We start from the raw sequence: 16,326 nt of genomic DNA on the forward strand, positions 1-16,326 counted from the left end.
TGATGAAGGCGGAATATTTCACAGATCCCAGCGGCAGGAAGTACAGCGTCAGAAACGATGTTGATTGCAAATCATCCAATGTTGTGTACGCGGTCAACTGTCGTCGCTGTCGCAGGTTCGTGTATGTGGGAGAGACCGGCGGAACTCTGTACCAGCTTCATCTATTTAAGCTGTCGCGTATTCGAACACAGCACAGTGACCCGGTAGCTGAACATTTCTATACAGACGGACATTCCATGGATGATTTCCAAATAATGGGACTCGAAAAACTCAGCGGGTCGGACGAGTCCGCAAAACCATGGAGCAATTGTGGAAGTCAAAACTAAGGACATACCGACCATATGGCATCAACGTGCAAGAATAAACGTTAATAAAAGGGCGCGTAAACAACGTTGACGCCGGAAATGCACGACGTCATTTCCGTTCATAATAATACATCTGAAAATAAAACATAGCCGCTGATGAAGACCGTGAGGTCGAAAGTTTCGGCAAAAAATAAATACAGCGTTTTTGTTTAAATAATACAAGGCTAATAGAGACGTATATATGTGCGTTTACCTTGTAATAAAACTATAATTGTCAATTGACAAATGTGGAATTATGCTCACATTTGAAAAAGAGGGGGTATATTGTTTTTCTGGATGTCGGTCGGTCTGTCGGTCTTTCGGTAAACCAGTTGGTAACTCGTCAACGAATTGACCGATTGGCTTGATACTTCACATATGCATTGACCTTGGAAAGTAGATGACCCCTGTTGAAATTGGGGTCACTATGTAAAAGGTCAATGTCACTATGACGATAAGTGTGAAAATCGTTTACGAAAAATAACTCGTCAACGAATATACCGATTGGCCTGAAATTTCACTTGTACATTGGCCTTAGACAGTAGATGACCCTTGTAGAAATTGGAGTCACTAGGTGAAAGTTCAAGGTCAATGTCACAATAAGTGTGAAAATCGTTTCCGATCAATAACACGTCAACAAATTGACCGATTGGCTTGATACTGCCTTTGTGTATTGGACTTGGAAAGAAGATGATGCTATTGATATTGGGTTGACTGGGTCAAATGTCATGGTCACTTTCGCAATAAGTGGGAAAATCGTTTCTGATGAATAACTCGTCAACAAATTGACCGATTGGCTTAATGCTTCCCAAGTGAATTGGCCTTGGGCAGTTGACGATCCCTATTGAAATTGGGGTCACTAGGTCAAAGGTCAAGATCACTGTCACAATAAGTGTGGAAAAAAAATCCGATCAATTACTCTTCGACGAATTGACTGATTGGCTTGATACTTCTCATGTGCAATGGCCTTGGGCAGTAGATGACCACTATTGAAATTGGCGTCACCAGTTAAAATCCCTGTTAAGGGCATATGTCAAGGACAGCAGAACTCTTGTTAAAGTGTAGTGTTGCATTTTCACCATAGATTGTATACCTTGTAATAGTTTATTTGAAAGCGCAACTTATGCCAAGACATTTAGACACCTGGTTGTTAAAAAGCGTGATTATATGTCTTAAATAACAATAACATTTAAATCATGTAGTATAAATTCCCCATGCTATGTTATCTTATGCGTAGAAAGGTAGCTCTCTTTGATAAAGTGATCCTACACAATTTATTGGGAATTCATATAGGTCGTTTGTTTAAATCATAATCGGCTCCATGGCTCAGTGGCAGAGCGCCTGTCTTGTAAACAGAGATCGTGGGTTCAATCACCACTGGAGCCATTTAATATACACAAAGACGTGTTTTGTACATAATGTGAACATTTCGCTTTCGTTTTAGTTTTTAATAGTTAAGTGTAATGAAAGTAACTGTTATTTTCAAATAATAATATGTCTCACTCTTGTAGATTGTGTTTATTTCAGATTGATTGGGATAATTGTAAGCTACATTTTTTTCAAATTATGATACACTTTACGTGTGAATGTGAGAAACGTTAAAAGCTAGGTTTCTGGACCACGTATTAGGACTTGGGCGAGAATCCACTTTCATGTCTCTTTTTGTTAATTCAAATAACACCAAATGCACTTCCATTTAAGTACTGTGTGAACTATATATTCGTTAATGGTCAGTTTATTGTTATAAATTGATTAATATCTAGTTCCAATTTTCATCTACCTTTTCATTTTATGACATATGTGAAGAAACCGTAACAGTATTCAGGATGGCCGAGTGGTCTAAGGCGCCAGACTCAAGGTTATCAAACTTTATAGCGAGTATTCAGGTCCACGTATGTGGGCTTGGGTTCAAATCCCACTTCTGACACATTTATTTTTTCATTCGTATTAAGCTTTTATCTCATGGATATTTACTTTGTTTTCTTAATCTAATCCTTATCTACTTCTTGAGCATATCGAACTGATCCGTAAATATTTGTTTAAACTTGCAATTACATATTAAGATTTTTGAACTACAATATTGTATCCTATACGTGGTCATGAGTTCGATCCCAAAGGAACCAACGAATATAACGTCTGTAATATATATTTTTTCAGAACAAGATACCAGACTCATTTAAATTTGGAAATAATCACATTTTCTAATTTCAATACAATACCAAAAGTTTAGTTGTATTACTGTTAACATATATATGTGTGCGTTTACCTTGTTAGTAAACTTTAATCAATTGATAAATGTGGAATGATGCTCCCATTCGAATAAGAGGGGGTATATTGTTTTGCTGGGTGTCGGTCGGTCTTTGGGTGTGTCGGTAGACCAGTTGGTTTCCGATCAGTAACTCGTCAACGAATCAACCGATTGGCTTGATAGTTGATACTTCACATATGAATTGGCGTTTGACAATAGATTACCTCTTTTGAAATTGGGGTCACTATGTGAAAGGTCAAGGTCACTATGACAATAATTCTGAAAATCGTTTCCGATCAATAACTCGTCAACGAATTGATCGATTGGCTTGAAACTTCACATGTGCATTGGCCTTGGACGTTAGATGACCCTTATTGAAATTGGGGTCACTAGGTCAAAGGTTAAGGTCTCTGTCACAATAAGTGTGGGGAAAAATCCGATCAAAAACTCGTCAACGAATTGACTGATTAGCTTGATACTTCGCATGTGCATTGGCTTTGGACAGTAGATGACCCCTATAGAAATTGGCGTCACTAGTTCAAAGCCCTGTTTTGGGGCATATGTCTCGGACCGCGGAACTCTTGTTAAATGTAGTGTTGTATTTTCACTAAAGATTGTATACCTTTCAATAGTTTATTTGAAAGTGAAACTTATACCAAGGCATTTAGTCACCTGGTTCTTAAGACACGTGATTATATGTCTTAATTCACAAAAAACTTTCAATCACGTGGTATAAATTCCCCATGCTATGTTATCTTATGTGTAGAAAGATAGCTCTCTTTGATAAAATGATCTACACAATTAATTGGGAATTCATATAGGTCGTTTCTTATACTCATTACCGGCTCCATGGCTCAGTGGCAGAGCGCCTGTCTAGTAAACAGGAGATCGTGGGTTCGATCCCCACTGGAGCCTTTTAAAGGGATCTTTTCACGGTTTGGTAAATTTACAAAATTGAAAAAAGTAGTTTCAGATTCGCAAATTTCGTTTTAGTTATGATATTTGTGAGGAAACAGTATTACTGAACATTTACCATAGTCAAAAATAGCCATTATATGTATCTTTTGACGATTTGAAAACCTAAAAATTATAAAGCGTTGCAACGCGAAACGATTGAATAATTTGGAGAGTTCTGTTGTTGTCGTTTAAATTTACGAAACTACAAAGAATACTTATATAAGTTATACAATATTGTGTATACTCGGCGGTATAGCCGAGAGGGCAAATGCGTTTTTACTTTAGACTTACTCCATGACTCCGGGTGTCACTGGTTCGAGCCCTGATACCGGCTACTTTTTTTTCTTTTTTTAATTTTATTCTTGATTTTTTACTAGAGCTTTTAAGATCTATTGTCAGGGTGGTCTAACTAGACAGTGTCAATGTGAGCAACGTTAAACGCTATTTTTCTGGACCACGTATTAAGAGTTGGGTTAAAATCCACTTTGAAATCTCTTTTCGATAATTCAAATAACACCAAGTGCACTTCCATTGAAGTACTGGGTACACTATATATTTGTTAATGGTCAGTTTATTGTTATAAATTTATTAATATCTATTTCCAACGATCATCTACCTTTTTTATTTTAGAACATATATGAAGAAACCGTAACAGTTGTCAGGATGGCCGAGTGGTCTAAGGCGCCAAACTCAAGGTCATCAATCTTTATAGCGAGTAATCTGGTCCACATATGTGGGCGTTGGTTCAAATCCCACTTCTGATACATTTCTTTTTAACTTCGCATTAAGCTTTTATCTCACGGATATTTACTTTGTTTTCTTAATATAGTCCTTATATACTTCTTGACATATCAAACTGATCCGTCAATATTTATTTGTTTAAACTTGCAATTAAATATTTAGATTTTTAACTACCATAGTGTATCCTCTACGTGGTCACGATTTCGATCACGATCAAACCAACGAATATAACGTCTGTAATGTTTGTTTTTCCAGAACAAGGTACAAGGCTCATTAAAATTTGGAAATAATCACATTTTCTAAGTTCGATAAAATACCAAAAGTGCAGTTGTTTTACTATGAAATATGTTAAGATATATATATATATATATATATATATATATATATATATATATATATATATATATATATATATATATATATATATATATATATATATATATATATATATATATATGTATGTGTGTGCGTTTACCTTGTAATAGTGGTATTCCACTTCGACCCGATTCCCCACGATTTGTCCCGATTTCCAATATTTTGAGGTCGGGGACATTCGTAGCTCAATCGGCGAAGGTCCTAACTCATTCGTAGCTAGTCGTGGGTCGGTTGTTAGTGATTCCTGCAACTCGTGAGCCTCCGAAAAATCGTGGACATATTTTAAACGTGTTCAAAATTTGGTCAGGACCCCCAAGACTAAATTTAATCGCAGTTGACTCGTAACAGCGTCGAAGTGCGCTCTTGGAATTGTAGTTAATTCGTGACTCAATCGGGAAATCGGTGATCACGTGATCTGTCTACGAATCAGCTACGACTTTGTCAAGACTCTCACAAGTTCACCCCGAGTGAGTTGCGAGCCCGCTAAGATTCTCGTGATTTAGAAAAATATCAATAGATATTGGCGCCTAATTCATGGGTGCGTTCGGTGAGGTCCTAGTTTAATCGCGACCGATCTGCATCGTTCGTAGTACAATCTCAGTAGATTCTAATACATCGTAGTGAAGTCGCGACCATATTCGCGAGATTTCAACCGAACCACACGATTCGTCATAACTCAAGCGTACTAGTGTCGTAACTGAATCGCAGACTGTCACGAGTCTTCCCGATTCAATAAATGTGATAAATCGTTGCGAATCGTGGGCTTGTTTTCGTAGTGGAATAGGGCCATAAGTAAACTATAATTGTCAATTGACAAATGTGGAATTATGCTCCTATTCGAAGAAAAGGGGTATATTGTTTTGCTGTATGTCGGTCGGTCTTTCGGTAGACCAGTTGGTTTCCGATCAATAACTCGTCAACGAATTGACAGATTGGCTAGGTACCTCACATATGCATTGACCTTGGACAGTCGATGACCCCTTTTGAAATTGAGGTCATAATGTCAAAGGTCAAGGTCACTATGAAAATAAGTGTGAAAATCATTTCCTATCAATTACTCATCAATTAATTGACCGAATGGCTTGAAACTTTACGTGTCTATTGGCCTTGGACAGTAGATGACCCTTATTGAAATTGGGGTCACTAGGTCAAAGTTCAAGATAATTGTCACATAAAGTGTGAAAATCGTTTACGATCAATAACTCATCAACGAATTGACCGATTGGTTTGATACTTCCCATTTGCATTGGCCTTGGACAGTAGATGACCCCTATTAAAATTGGGGTCACTAGATCAAAGGTTAAGGTCACTCTAACAATAAGTGTGAAAATTGTTTTCTATCAATAACTCTTTAACGAATAGGCCGATGGGCTTGATACTTCACATGTTCATTGGCATTGGACAGTAGATGATCCCTATTTAAATTGGGGTCACTAGTTCAAAACCCTGTTTGGGGGGCATATGTCTCCGACCTCGGAACTCTTGTTACATTTCATATGGAAGTGATACTTTGCAAATGTTACATCACCGTCGTAACCCTTATCCAAACCATCATAGACATGCATACTTTTTGTTGCAAAAACTTGCATACTTTTATATGTTTATACTTAATTTATAATAAATAACCATTCACTAATTAGAAATAAGGGACAAATTGTCACAAAACCAGGTTTTCAATTTAAAAAAAAGTCGGGTAAAGGGAGACAATTCAAATATGCATTGTAACTGATTGTTGCTATTTGCCACCCATGTGTCAAATTCAATCTTTTTTTAGTCGTGGCGACCTTGATTTCAATTTTTAATTTTTTTCTACAAAACAACAGTAGCAACTTACAATATCGTTGCGGCGGCACTAACATATAGACTTGCTTGATTTTTTCGATTTCGTAACAAGTCTAAATGGTAAACATAAGCCGCACTTTGCACTAAATGACACCAACACATCATATACATGATAAAAAAGTATGGCATATGAGTCTTAAATGAATATAATATATCATATAATATGAACAGTTTTAGGTAACTGGTTACTGAAGAAACTCAACATGTACATTCTGATTATGACTGTTTTACTCATCATTCAAGAACAACATCCCGCCATTCTCTCCAGAAACGTTTACCGTGCTACTCCTCGAACAACTGAAATCATAAAAGTGTCCAGTTGATTTGGCTATATTGAGATCATGAATAAATGTTCTTGAGCTACGCTTGTCGTATCTGCCATAGAACCCATTATTATGTCAATTATTGAGGGTCGTGTAAACATCTCACATAATACAAACTTTGGATATAAACTGTAAATACATTGTAACATTTATATTTTAAAACTGTTGACTGAAACTAACCTTGGCATGGTTAGGAAAGTCTTTCATATCTTGAGTTGGAAGAAGTCTGTTAATACTGGTATAACCTAGAGAAAAAGTACGTGTATCGTAATCAGTCATTTATTTAGTTGTAAAAAGTCTCTTTACACTGGTTTGTTCGTTTGATCGTACTTGTTTAGATATTCTAGAGCATATGCACGTGTAGTGTAATATTTAATTGTTTAAGTTGGAATAAGTCTGTTAATACTGGTAAAACCTAGAGCATACGTACGTGTAGGGTAATCTTTCCTCGTTTGACTTGAAAAAAGTATCTAAAACACGTGTCACCTAGCACATGTGTACGTGTCGTGTAATCAAACAACTTTGAAGGTCAATGCGTGTTTGCGTATGCTGACCACTGTCCGTGTTCATTGATAGTTTTTGTGAGATATTAGAAAAGAAACATTTTACCCCAAAATAGTATACTCTTATATCAATTGTACATATAAATTAGCTTTAAATTTCATTAAATTTCAAACGTTTAAAAACAGTATACCTTTCATTCGCTTCAATATCTTTGAATAGCTATATATCGGGTAAATATGTTGGGTACACCCCCCCCCCCCCCACTTAGTCTATATTCTTAAATAAATTTGATTTGATAATTGGATAAATACTTGCGAGATTAAATATATTTTAAAAAACGAACTCTTAGCTTATATCTTAGCACATTCATGTAAAGTGGTGAATGTGTATTCTTACCATCCGGTAGCTTAAGTAACTTTCTTCTGTTTTGGAGGTCGTTAATCTCCATATGCATCTGCATCAGTTCCTTCAATACCGAGTAGCGAATCTGTAAAATTTGAAGCAGTTGTTTGTTTTAAGCGTTTGGAACTATTGAGAAAAAAAACTATAAAGTACATACTTTGCTAGAATCTAAGTTACAATCTATTCTATGTTGGGATGCAGAATGCCACAGGCAAGGACATTGGATATATATTTTACATAATTTAATTCAACTGTGTATACAATGTCTAACAATAACAGTTAAACAAACGAGCGAATACGGAAAATAAAAAGAACGAAAACTACGTCGAGTACTGTATTCTGTAAACTGTATTGTGCCGAATTTGTTATCAAATACTAGTAAACCTTACCTCCTCTTCTCTAAACTTATTTTTCTTACACACGTTTGTCTTCTTTCTTCGAGAACACCACTGATTTGCCGAAGTGTGTTTGGATTCTTTCGATTCTTGGCGTTTGTCCTCGCGGACATGTTTCTTATTTACAAGTACCGGTTTATTCTTTGGCCCATTTCTTTCTGTGATAGCAACGCATGTCGTAGCTTGATCCGCTGGACTGAACTTCCGATTACCACTTACTTTCACAAACGTTTTTATCACTTCTTTCACTTTAGCTTTATCTCCTTGAAAATGTGTACTTTTCGTTGGATTCCCTGCTTTCTGATTAACGATTTTACAAAACGCAACAGAACTGTCGTAAACATTTCTGTCTGTATAATCTGGATCATTTACCAAGACCGCGTGGACGTTATTCTCATTGACCTGCAAGTCTTCCGATTTGTTACTGTCTTGCACTTCGGATTTTCTTAATTTGTTTTCCAGTTTTTCATGTTTTGAAGACGGTTCACCCTTGGGCAGATCATTGTGTACGTCAAGAAGTATGTCAGGCTCGTCTGCTTGACTGAATACGAACGGAACATCTAATCCTGGTGAGGATTCTTGGGTCAATGAGGTGCCGTTGCGAAAGATTCCGCAAGCAAATCTGGAAACAAATGCACTCTCGCGTTAGATGGATACGGAACCTAAATTATATCAACAACTGAGTATTGCATAAGTAAAATATCTGGTCACTTAATAACTTGGTTGATTTTCTCTTATAACAAACAGATGGTTCTTTCTATATACAAAAGTTGACATTAACTTATGTAATAATTGCAAAGGTATCAGATAGCTTTTGTGTCTGGATAATCATTCCGATTAATGATTGTTTATTCTGTTTTATTAAGTATGGTAGATAGTGACTTATTTAGGTTCGATTGGTCATTGTCGGCTCGGGTACTACTTACATGCACCCCGGGTACTCTTAAGTATACTTAAATGTACCCCGTGTACCGTAAATATACTAAAACGTACCCGGGAAATTTGAAGCTAAATCGGTCGTTGTCCGCTATTTTTTTAAATTAAATTATATTCACATTTATGTCAATTTTCTGTAAAATGGCCTCTATATTATCGCAACTCATACTCAAAAAGCATGTTGATGTAGTTTTTGTTTAAAGAGAGGTTTGTTTAAGATAATCGGTAGCGCGTTTTACGACATTGGATTTTTGCGGGAATACAACTCGGGTACAACTCGGGTACAGTCTAATATCGACCGGGTACGATTAAGTATATTTACCGTACCCGGGGTACATGTAAGTATACTTAAGAGTACCCGAGGTACATGTAAGTAGTACCCGAGCCGACAATGACCAATCGAGCCTTATTTAGCATGTAAACTTAATTTTTACCTTCGTTAATATATATCAAACTTAACTCTTTGCAGGCAATTTCAATAACCATCCCCCTTTACATACAACACGAGCAAAAGCTAAAGTAAAGAGCAGTAATCGTGTATAAAATAAACAACAGTAATCTCCAAGATAGTCTTTCTTTCTAGTTCCACCTAAGTGAAATGGCTTGCATGATGATGTAACATTACTATCAAACATTAAAGTACGCGTTATGAAACACGTGTGATAGGCCTTATTTGATGTAAAGAGAACCCCTTTCAATTACAGGTCATGGTGAAGTGTAGGCAACTGCAACGCACTCTTAGTGGTTGGTAAAATATAAATTATAATTTATACTTGTGAATATGACGCCCTGTATTTTTATTTTACTTATAACTGTTACGACAACTCCCGTTCGCTGCGTGAAAATGAAATCATTGAGATAAGTTCAGACGAATGTTTGTCTGTAACGCAACACGCATATAATCGTCACAAATGAAATTGGAACGATGATCGGTCAACAACGAAACATGTAGTCAGCGCTTGCACTGCACATAAGAACGGATAATTCGTATTTCTTGAGTCGGACCTGTCTCCGGACAGGGCGACTGACGAAGACCAAACTAAATTTATCCGTCCTTTAAGTCTACTTGTAACATTTCAAGTTCATCCTCGTTACTTTGTGATATTTTGTTTTGTTGTAAAGGTTCCGGTTAATATGGGTTTCTATCTTCTGTTTTAGTTTGATGGGTCAGTGTGTGTAGCCTTTTCGAGTACGGGGCCTTGCAAGTGTTCAGTTTCATAATCAAAATGTAACGTCACATTATTTTCATTATAGCATATAATGTTAACATTTACAATTAATCATCACAAAACAGTTAGTCATATACCATTCCCTGCCGAATTAACGTTTCGCGTTTGAAATGGAATACGAGCCCGGTGATTACCTGTATCTTAAATGTACCTTATAATCAAATATTGACAACAATGTATTTCAATCGGCAATTCATTCCCATTTCGTGATAATGAGATTTGTATATATGAGCCATACCGGCAGCTCGTTTTTGTGAACGGTTTTGGTTGATTTTGGACACAACTTGTAAGCGTAACTTTTTTTTGTATTTTCAAACAACGCTGTTTATAGTTGTTGTATTATAATTGTTTTATTGTGACCTGGACATAAATAATGCGGTGATTAATCATTTTAACATTTCATAGGACATAAAGAGAAATTCCATGTGTACACGTATTTAAAAAAAAAACAATAACAGTAATATACAAGATCGAGGTAGTTTGATATTATTATTAAAGCGCTTTGTTGCTGTTGTTTTTTTCGTTGCAACTTACATATAAAAAATTCTGAACGATACCCTAAGACAAATGTCACCGGATTGCTTGATTACAATTTCACCGTAAACATGGTTTGCTTTACAATATAGTTATTCAAAGTTCGAACCAAAAATATCCGTGGTTTGAGCTTCAGGTAAATACAGCAAAAACGTGTATGGTGTATACTTGCAAAATATGGTTAGCGAACGCGATGTTGACTTATGCGGATAAATATATGACATGAACTGGCGTTCTTGCTACGTCAAAAAGAGTCAGTTTTCGTTAAATGCCATAGCCGTAGTAAAAAATGTGCGTATCGAAGAAATCCAAATTGAAATACTGTCAACCATCGCGCTTGGGTCCTTCTGTTTTATTTGCGTGTATGTGGAGCTCCCAACATGTCATAGTTACCAGGTAAGCGTTTTCACTGTAGCGTTAATGCTATGATTATCGGTTTTCATGCGGCGAATTATCGGCGACGTCACTGCGTCCACACTACGCTTGTGGCGTGTACTGCAAACGTTGCCTTTGCACTGCGAGTGTATAACGACCATAATACGACCAAGTCGTAAAAAGAATCCACTTAACCTACTAAAACGCAGTTTTGGTCGCCGCAGAGTCCCCATTCTTCTAAAAACAGTCTTTGAATTTCCATGGCGACTCGTCTGTCTTACGTTCTCCGCGTTGATTAATCGTCAATGGAGTCCGAAGTTCGAGACTTCTTCGGTCTAGCCAGTACGCCGTAAGGATGCCGAAAAAAGGTGTTTACGTTGAACATGTCCAGAGAAGTCGGCGTGAAGTCGCCTCCGAAGGCGTTCTTGACATTTGGAAAATGTCTTAATGGGTTAACACGATTCCATGCGTCCTAAAAAACGCAGTGAGAACGCCAGTCCGTCCTGACGGGGGTATTGTATGCAGCGCATTATAAATCAATGTAATTACATTGTATTACACGGTGTATCATACAAACAAATGGTTAACAAACTACTGGTAAGACATGTAGCTGATCGTTAATAAATAATAGTAGTGTATCATACAAACAAGTGGTTAACAAACTACTGGTAAGACATGTAGCTGATCGTTAATAAATAATAGTAGCTAAATATGAGTGTGTATATCCCAACCAAGACGTTCATGCCATCATCGTCATACACAAAATCTAAAGCGAATACATATATACCAAAACGCACCTTCTCTTAATTTTCTTCCGCATGTTCGGTGTAACGACCTGCATTCGGCCAACAAGCAATGGCGACATCTGGAACGGTTCACCTTCATTGGTCGGTACATCTTTCCCACTTGATTTACCCACGGGCGTATCGGCCTCAGAACGGACTGTAACGGCAGGTTGGCTACTTTGGGAAAACGGGGTGACAAACGACGGCTTTCTTTTTCTGGAGGCCATATTGACTGAATAGTTGAAAACAAACAACAATGTGTTATTTTAGAAATTTGCAATGACTCTTGTTTTCATGCTATTTTCTTGTTTGCGTGATATTCATAACTAGGCAAGAACCATTCATCAAACTCTTAATCTGTGTCAACCTGTGCTAATCGCAGTGACGCAATGCACAAGTTCTAAGTTGTAACAGCTTTTATTGCGTAGCAATATATTCTATTTTCGTCAAAGTAATTAATCGCACTTTCTCGTGTTTGTTTTCTTAGTGACGTATATACGCGTGACACGATTTAGCAATTAACGTATGAACATAGCAATGGTTACTTGTAATGCCCCTTCCAAGATGTGGGGTACAACGCTTCAACTTCCGTCGGTTAGTCGGCCGGTTGGGCGTTTGGTCCGTAAACAATATCGTTTCCGCGAATTGTCAAGAGACTGCATTGACAGACAGTTTGACCTACGACCATTTTACTTCAACGAAAAGAAAAACTATATTCATTATTAGATGATGTCAAAGGTCAAGGTCATGGTGGGATGTAACATAAAAACTGTTTTCTCCAAATACCATAATTATTTTTCACGTGATATCAGGACGCATTAACATACGATCAACCAAGTTATTCGTGAAAAAAGAAAAAAGAAACATATATTCTTAAGTAATAAAGACAGAGATCAAGGTCATGCAGTTTTTTCTTACACGCAACCCGTTTCAACACAACAGTTCCAAAGAATTTAGCCCCCAAAAAAGTATCTCTAAATTATTTGCGCGTCTTATAAATAAGACTACTTAAGGCGTTTGTATGCTGGACATGTCCATCCTAAATATGCATTCGTGAAGAGCCTGATGAATCTGTCAATCAAATACGAAATATATACACGTGAGTATGCTGGTGGCTGTCTGGTTAGCGCAGTAGTTGGTTCTAATCTGTCAACAGACTGATAAAAAAAAATATTTTCTAATTTCACAAATACTTCTTGAGATGTATTGCAATACAATATCAAATGTCATTTTCTCCTCTGGCTGAATTGTATTTTAAGCATATAAGAAAACGTAACTCTGTATAGTATAAGTACAGTACAAGAAGTAGGAGAGAGTTATCTCTATACAAAATGATAAAATGATAATGCTGGGCTGTACACAGTCTATGGTTGGTTCACGCTCTTCTCACCAATGCGACTCGGTTCAAATGCCCGTTTCAGGAAGCATGTTAGTTTGGTGGGTGGTCGCCATACCTCTGGGTATTCCGGCTACCATCACAACACGATTGAAAATATTTAAGGCACAACTTAATAGCTGGAAATTGAAGCTATATATCAAAATTCGTCCGAACTTCTGTGACTCTAGTAAGTTCATTAGGCAAAAGAACTGGGCCATACTCCGGGTCAACACATCATTCAGCCTCAGGCGCGGCGGTCTCTCATAAACTTCGAAATACACAACATACGTTAGTATGCTGCTTAGTTTTGATGGAAGACCCCTATCAAGATCAGAGGGGCTAATCACGTGATAGTCAAGATTGCGACGTCCATGCCGAGGCATGCATTTTTTCGCCGTTTTATCATCATTATTGCTTTAATTATTTTTTTAATGCCGCTCCCTTTTCTGCCACATCAGAAAAAAGTTATTAGCATTTATTTTGCTTTAATACTCCCTCTATTTTTCTTCCTTACTCGAGGCGAAATTTCTTAACGGGGTAACCTAACTACAGCTCAACTAAGAATTCGCGGGGAGTGAAGTCGAGATATAAAGCGAATTCTAGTACGAAATAGACGCTAATTATAATGACCTTTTCACAGCAGCGATTTTTCCCTTCTTTATAAAGTACCCGTAAGAGTACTTTCCCAATTGAAAAAAAAACTACAAAAATCCCAATTGCTGTCTGAAAATTTCCACAAAAAGAAGGCGAATTCCGTCAATGTTTGTTCCAAAAGTGCATTATCTGCAAGTTAACGAACAAAATGAGCACTTACAATGAACATTTCAAGCCAAAATGAATGCAAATCAATATTTGAGTTGATTTTTCCTTTTAATACCAAGCAATTAAAAAACCTATTATTCCCAATAAAAGGCAATTCAAATTGAAAGATTTCACGACGCGAATTTTCCTAATTTCAGGTTTTTTCGCGCTAATTTTTCCCAATTGGTATGGTACGGGCTCTTTTCCAAATTGGGGACGAAAAATCGCTGCACAGATATGGCTGGAAAGTGAGCGTTATTTAACAATTTAACAAAAATCATTAAGGGTATAAAACGGCAAAAAATAACTGTCTCGGCATGGACGTCGGCATCTTCACTAGCACGTGATTACCCCACTGGAGATTAAGATTGAGTGATCAATGGTCATTGTCACAGGGGCGTGCAAAAAAGAATGCTCACGTTTTTATAGATCAATTTTATTTATTTAAAGTATGGAATTTAATGCAATTTTTGTTCGCGTACCGTATGTTTTAATTACATTTACAAGCATGCGCTGTAGCACAATGGTCGGACAATCTGAATTACTTACGGGAGAGAGAGGGGCTACAAAATAAAATAGAGCTTTTACTCAAAATGAGTTTATTGTGTTATCCATCTTTAATTAATATTAAACGGTTAACTCGATGGAGTGGAGCTTATCATGAAATATGGCTTTTACTTGATAAATGCTTATAGTTCATTGAACTGTTCGACTACCATGCTGCACCTTGGCAATTATATTGTACCGGTACACCGGAAACAACAGTAAAAGAGTTAAGGTCAGCTAAAGAAAGATGAAAATGTGCCTTTAAAAACCTAGTTTATGGGAAAAAATCTCAGCCGACTGATACATTACTTATTGCAATTTTGTTTTGAGGAAGCTTAATAAAGTTACCTTACACTTTTGCACCAGTGGGTGTATGTACACAGTGATATAATACTCCGTATTTAGGTCAGTGGGGATAAAAAAGAAAAATTAAATTACGCCTATAAGTTATGTATCCATTAATTGCTTGAAACTGTACATTTCGCGTGAAAATGTTCAATTTCCCCTCCTGTAGCCCTTTGGCTTAACCGCTTGGAATATAAATGATGTGTTAGGCTGAACCATGAAGACATCTCTTTATTTTAGAGTTGTTGTATGACGTTATAACATAAGTACATGTGAGAAACCTTGCAACCTGAGCCCTGCATTGCCCCTCCCCACCGGTAAAATCTAAACGTGCATCATGTGTTCGTTCAGATGGATATTTATATACAGTGTGTGTCTTCTTAAAAATTACTTGAGATGGCTGCAGACGACGAATACAGACGCTTTAAATGCCGTTCCATTTTAGAAATTATATTCATTTATCTATACATCAATCAAACAGAGACACATTTGATCAAATTTAATTTTGTTAAACTGTTTCTGCAAAGAGAAACCCCGCAATACATTTACTTTTGAAATGCAAATAGATTTACTTACCAGCCAATGATTATTTGTCGTTTGGTAGTGAACTGTAACCTCTTTGGGGGGAAAACCACTCCCACATAGTGACGTCACTGTGATGCGAGAGCTCATTAATGTTTTGTTGTTATGTCTTGTGTTAACGTAAATGGTCCTCAAAAGAGACTTTTCACTAAAGTGTTTTAACGTGTTGAGGTAGAAGATGTGTTAAGCAGTTCGTTAAAACCCAGTGTTCATTCATGAAGTTGTGTATTTGTGTAATTTTATATAATATTTGAAGGTCGCGGTAAGCGTGTCAGTAAAGGAACAGATAATGGCTACCGTCGTACGCGAAGGCACTACACAAACGAAAGTTTTGATAATAGGAGCAGGAATTGCGGGTATTTCATCGGCGGAATACTTGGCGAAAAATGGATTTACAGACTTCAAAATCATCGAAGCAGCAGATCGCATTGGGGGGAGAATATGGACCCACGATATTGGTAAACTTGAAACCCGACATAAGAATAAATGAGTTTGCTTTGTCCAGAAACTGGGTCAAGTCTAAATCATTCGTAACATATACATTTTCAGATAGTTTACATTCAATGACAAGTACACATTGCAGGATATTCTTAGACGGAAATGAGTTTACTAACCAATTATATCTGTGCATTTATAATTGTCATATTAACATTGATTAATGTTTTGTGTTCAAAAGATTGAGTC

General features: G+C 36.9%; 2 protein-coding genes and 3 non-coding genes across 5 annotated transcripts in view; 4 read left to right on the forward strand and 1 right to left on the reverse strand.

Annotated features, from left to right (window-relative positions):
* Positions 1–1,659: 1,659 nt before the first annotated feature.
* On the forward strand, positions 1,660–1,730 carry Trnat-ugu (transfer RNA threonine (anticodon UGU)). Its single transcript has one exon. It is a non-coding gene; the product is annotated as a tRNA-Thr (tRNA).
* A 1,705-nt stretch (positions 1,731–3,435) lies between these two features.
* On the forward strand, positions 3,436–3,507 carry Trnat-agu (transfer RNA threonine (anticodon AGU)). Its single transcript has one exon. It is a non-coding gene; the product is annotated as a tRNA-Thr (tRNA).
* A 699-nt stretch (positions 3,508–4,206) lies between these two features.
* Positions 4,207–4,313, forward strand: Trnal-caa (transfer RNA leucine (anticodon CAA)). The gene is made up of 2 exons: positions 4,207–4,244; positions 4,268–4,313. It is a non-coding gene; the product is annotated as a tRNA-Leu (tRNA).
* Positions 4,314–6,635: 2,322 nt separating this feature from the next.
* Positions 6,636–15,710, reverse strand: LOC127856372 (uncharacterized). The gene is made up of 6 exons (XM_052392517.1): positions 15,637–15,710; positions 12,003–12,222; positions 8,126–8,753; positions 7,731–7,821; positions 7,011–7,075; positions 6,636–6,804 (listed from the first exon to the last, which is right to left on the reverse strand). Exons 2-6 carry the CDS (start codon positions 12,215–12,217, stop codon positions 6,790–6,792), a joined length of 1,014 nt encoding a protein of 337 aa, XP_052248477.1. The 5' UTR covers positions 12,218–12,222; positions 15,637–15,710; the 3' UTR covers positions 6,636–6,789.
* Positions 15,685–16,326, forward strand: part of LOC127856369 (peroxisomal N(1)-acetyl-spermine/spermidine oxidase-like) — a 102,385-nt gene continuing 101,743 nt past the window's right edge. Inside the window, exon 1 of the mRNA XM_052392515.1 lies at positions 15,685–16,100. Within this exon, the coding sequence (XP_052248475.1) occupies positions 15,932–16,100 (169 nt within the window). The 5' untranslated portion in view covers positions 15,685–15,931. The remainder of the gene's footprint in view (positions 16,101–16,326) is intronic.

The sequence above is a fragment of the Dreissena polymorpha genome, chromosome 13, assembly GCF_020536995.1.
Source record: "Dreissena polymorpha isolate Duluth1 chromosome 13, UMN_Dpol_1.0, whole genome shotgun sequence".
NCBI classification, from domain to species: Eukaryota; Metazoa; Mollusca; class Bivalvia; order Myida; family Dreissenidae; genus Dreissena; species Dreissena polymorpha.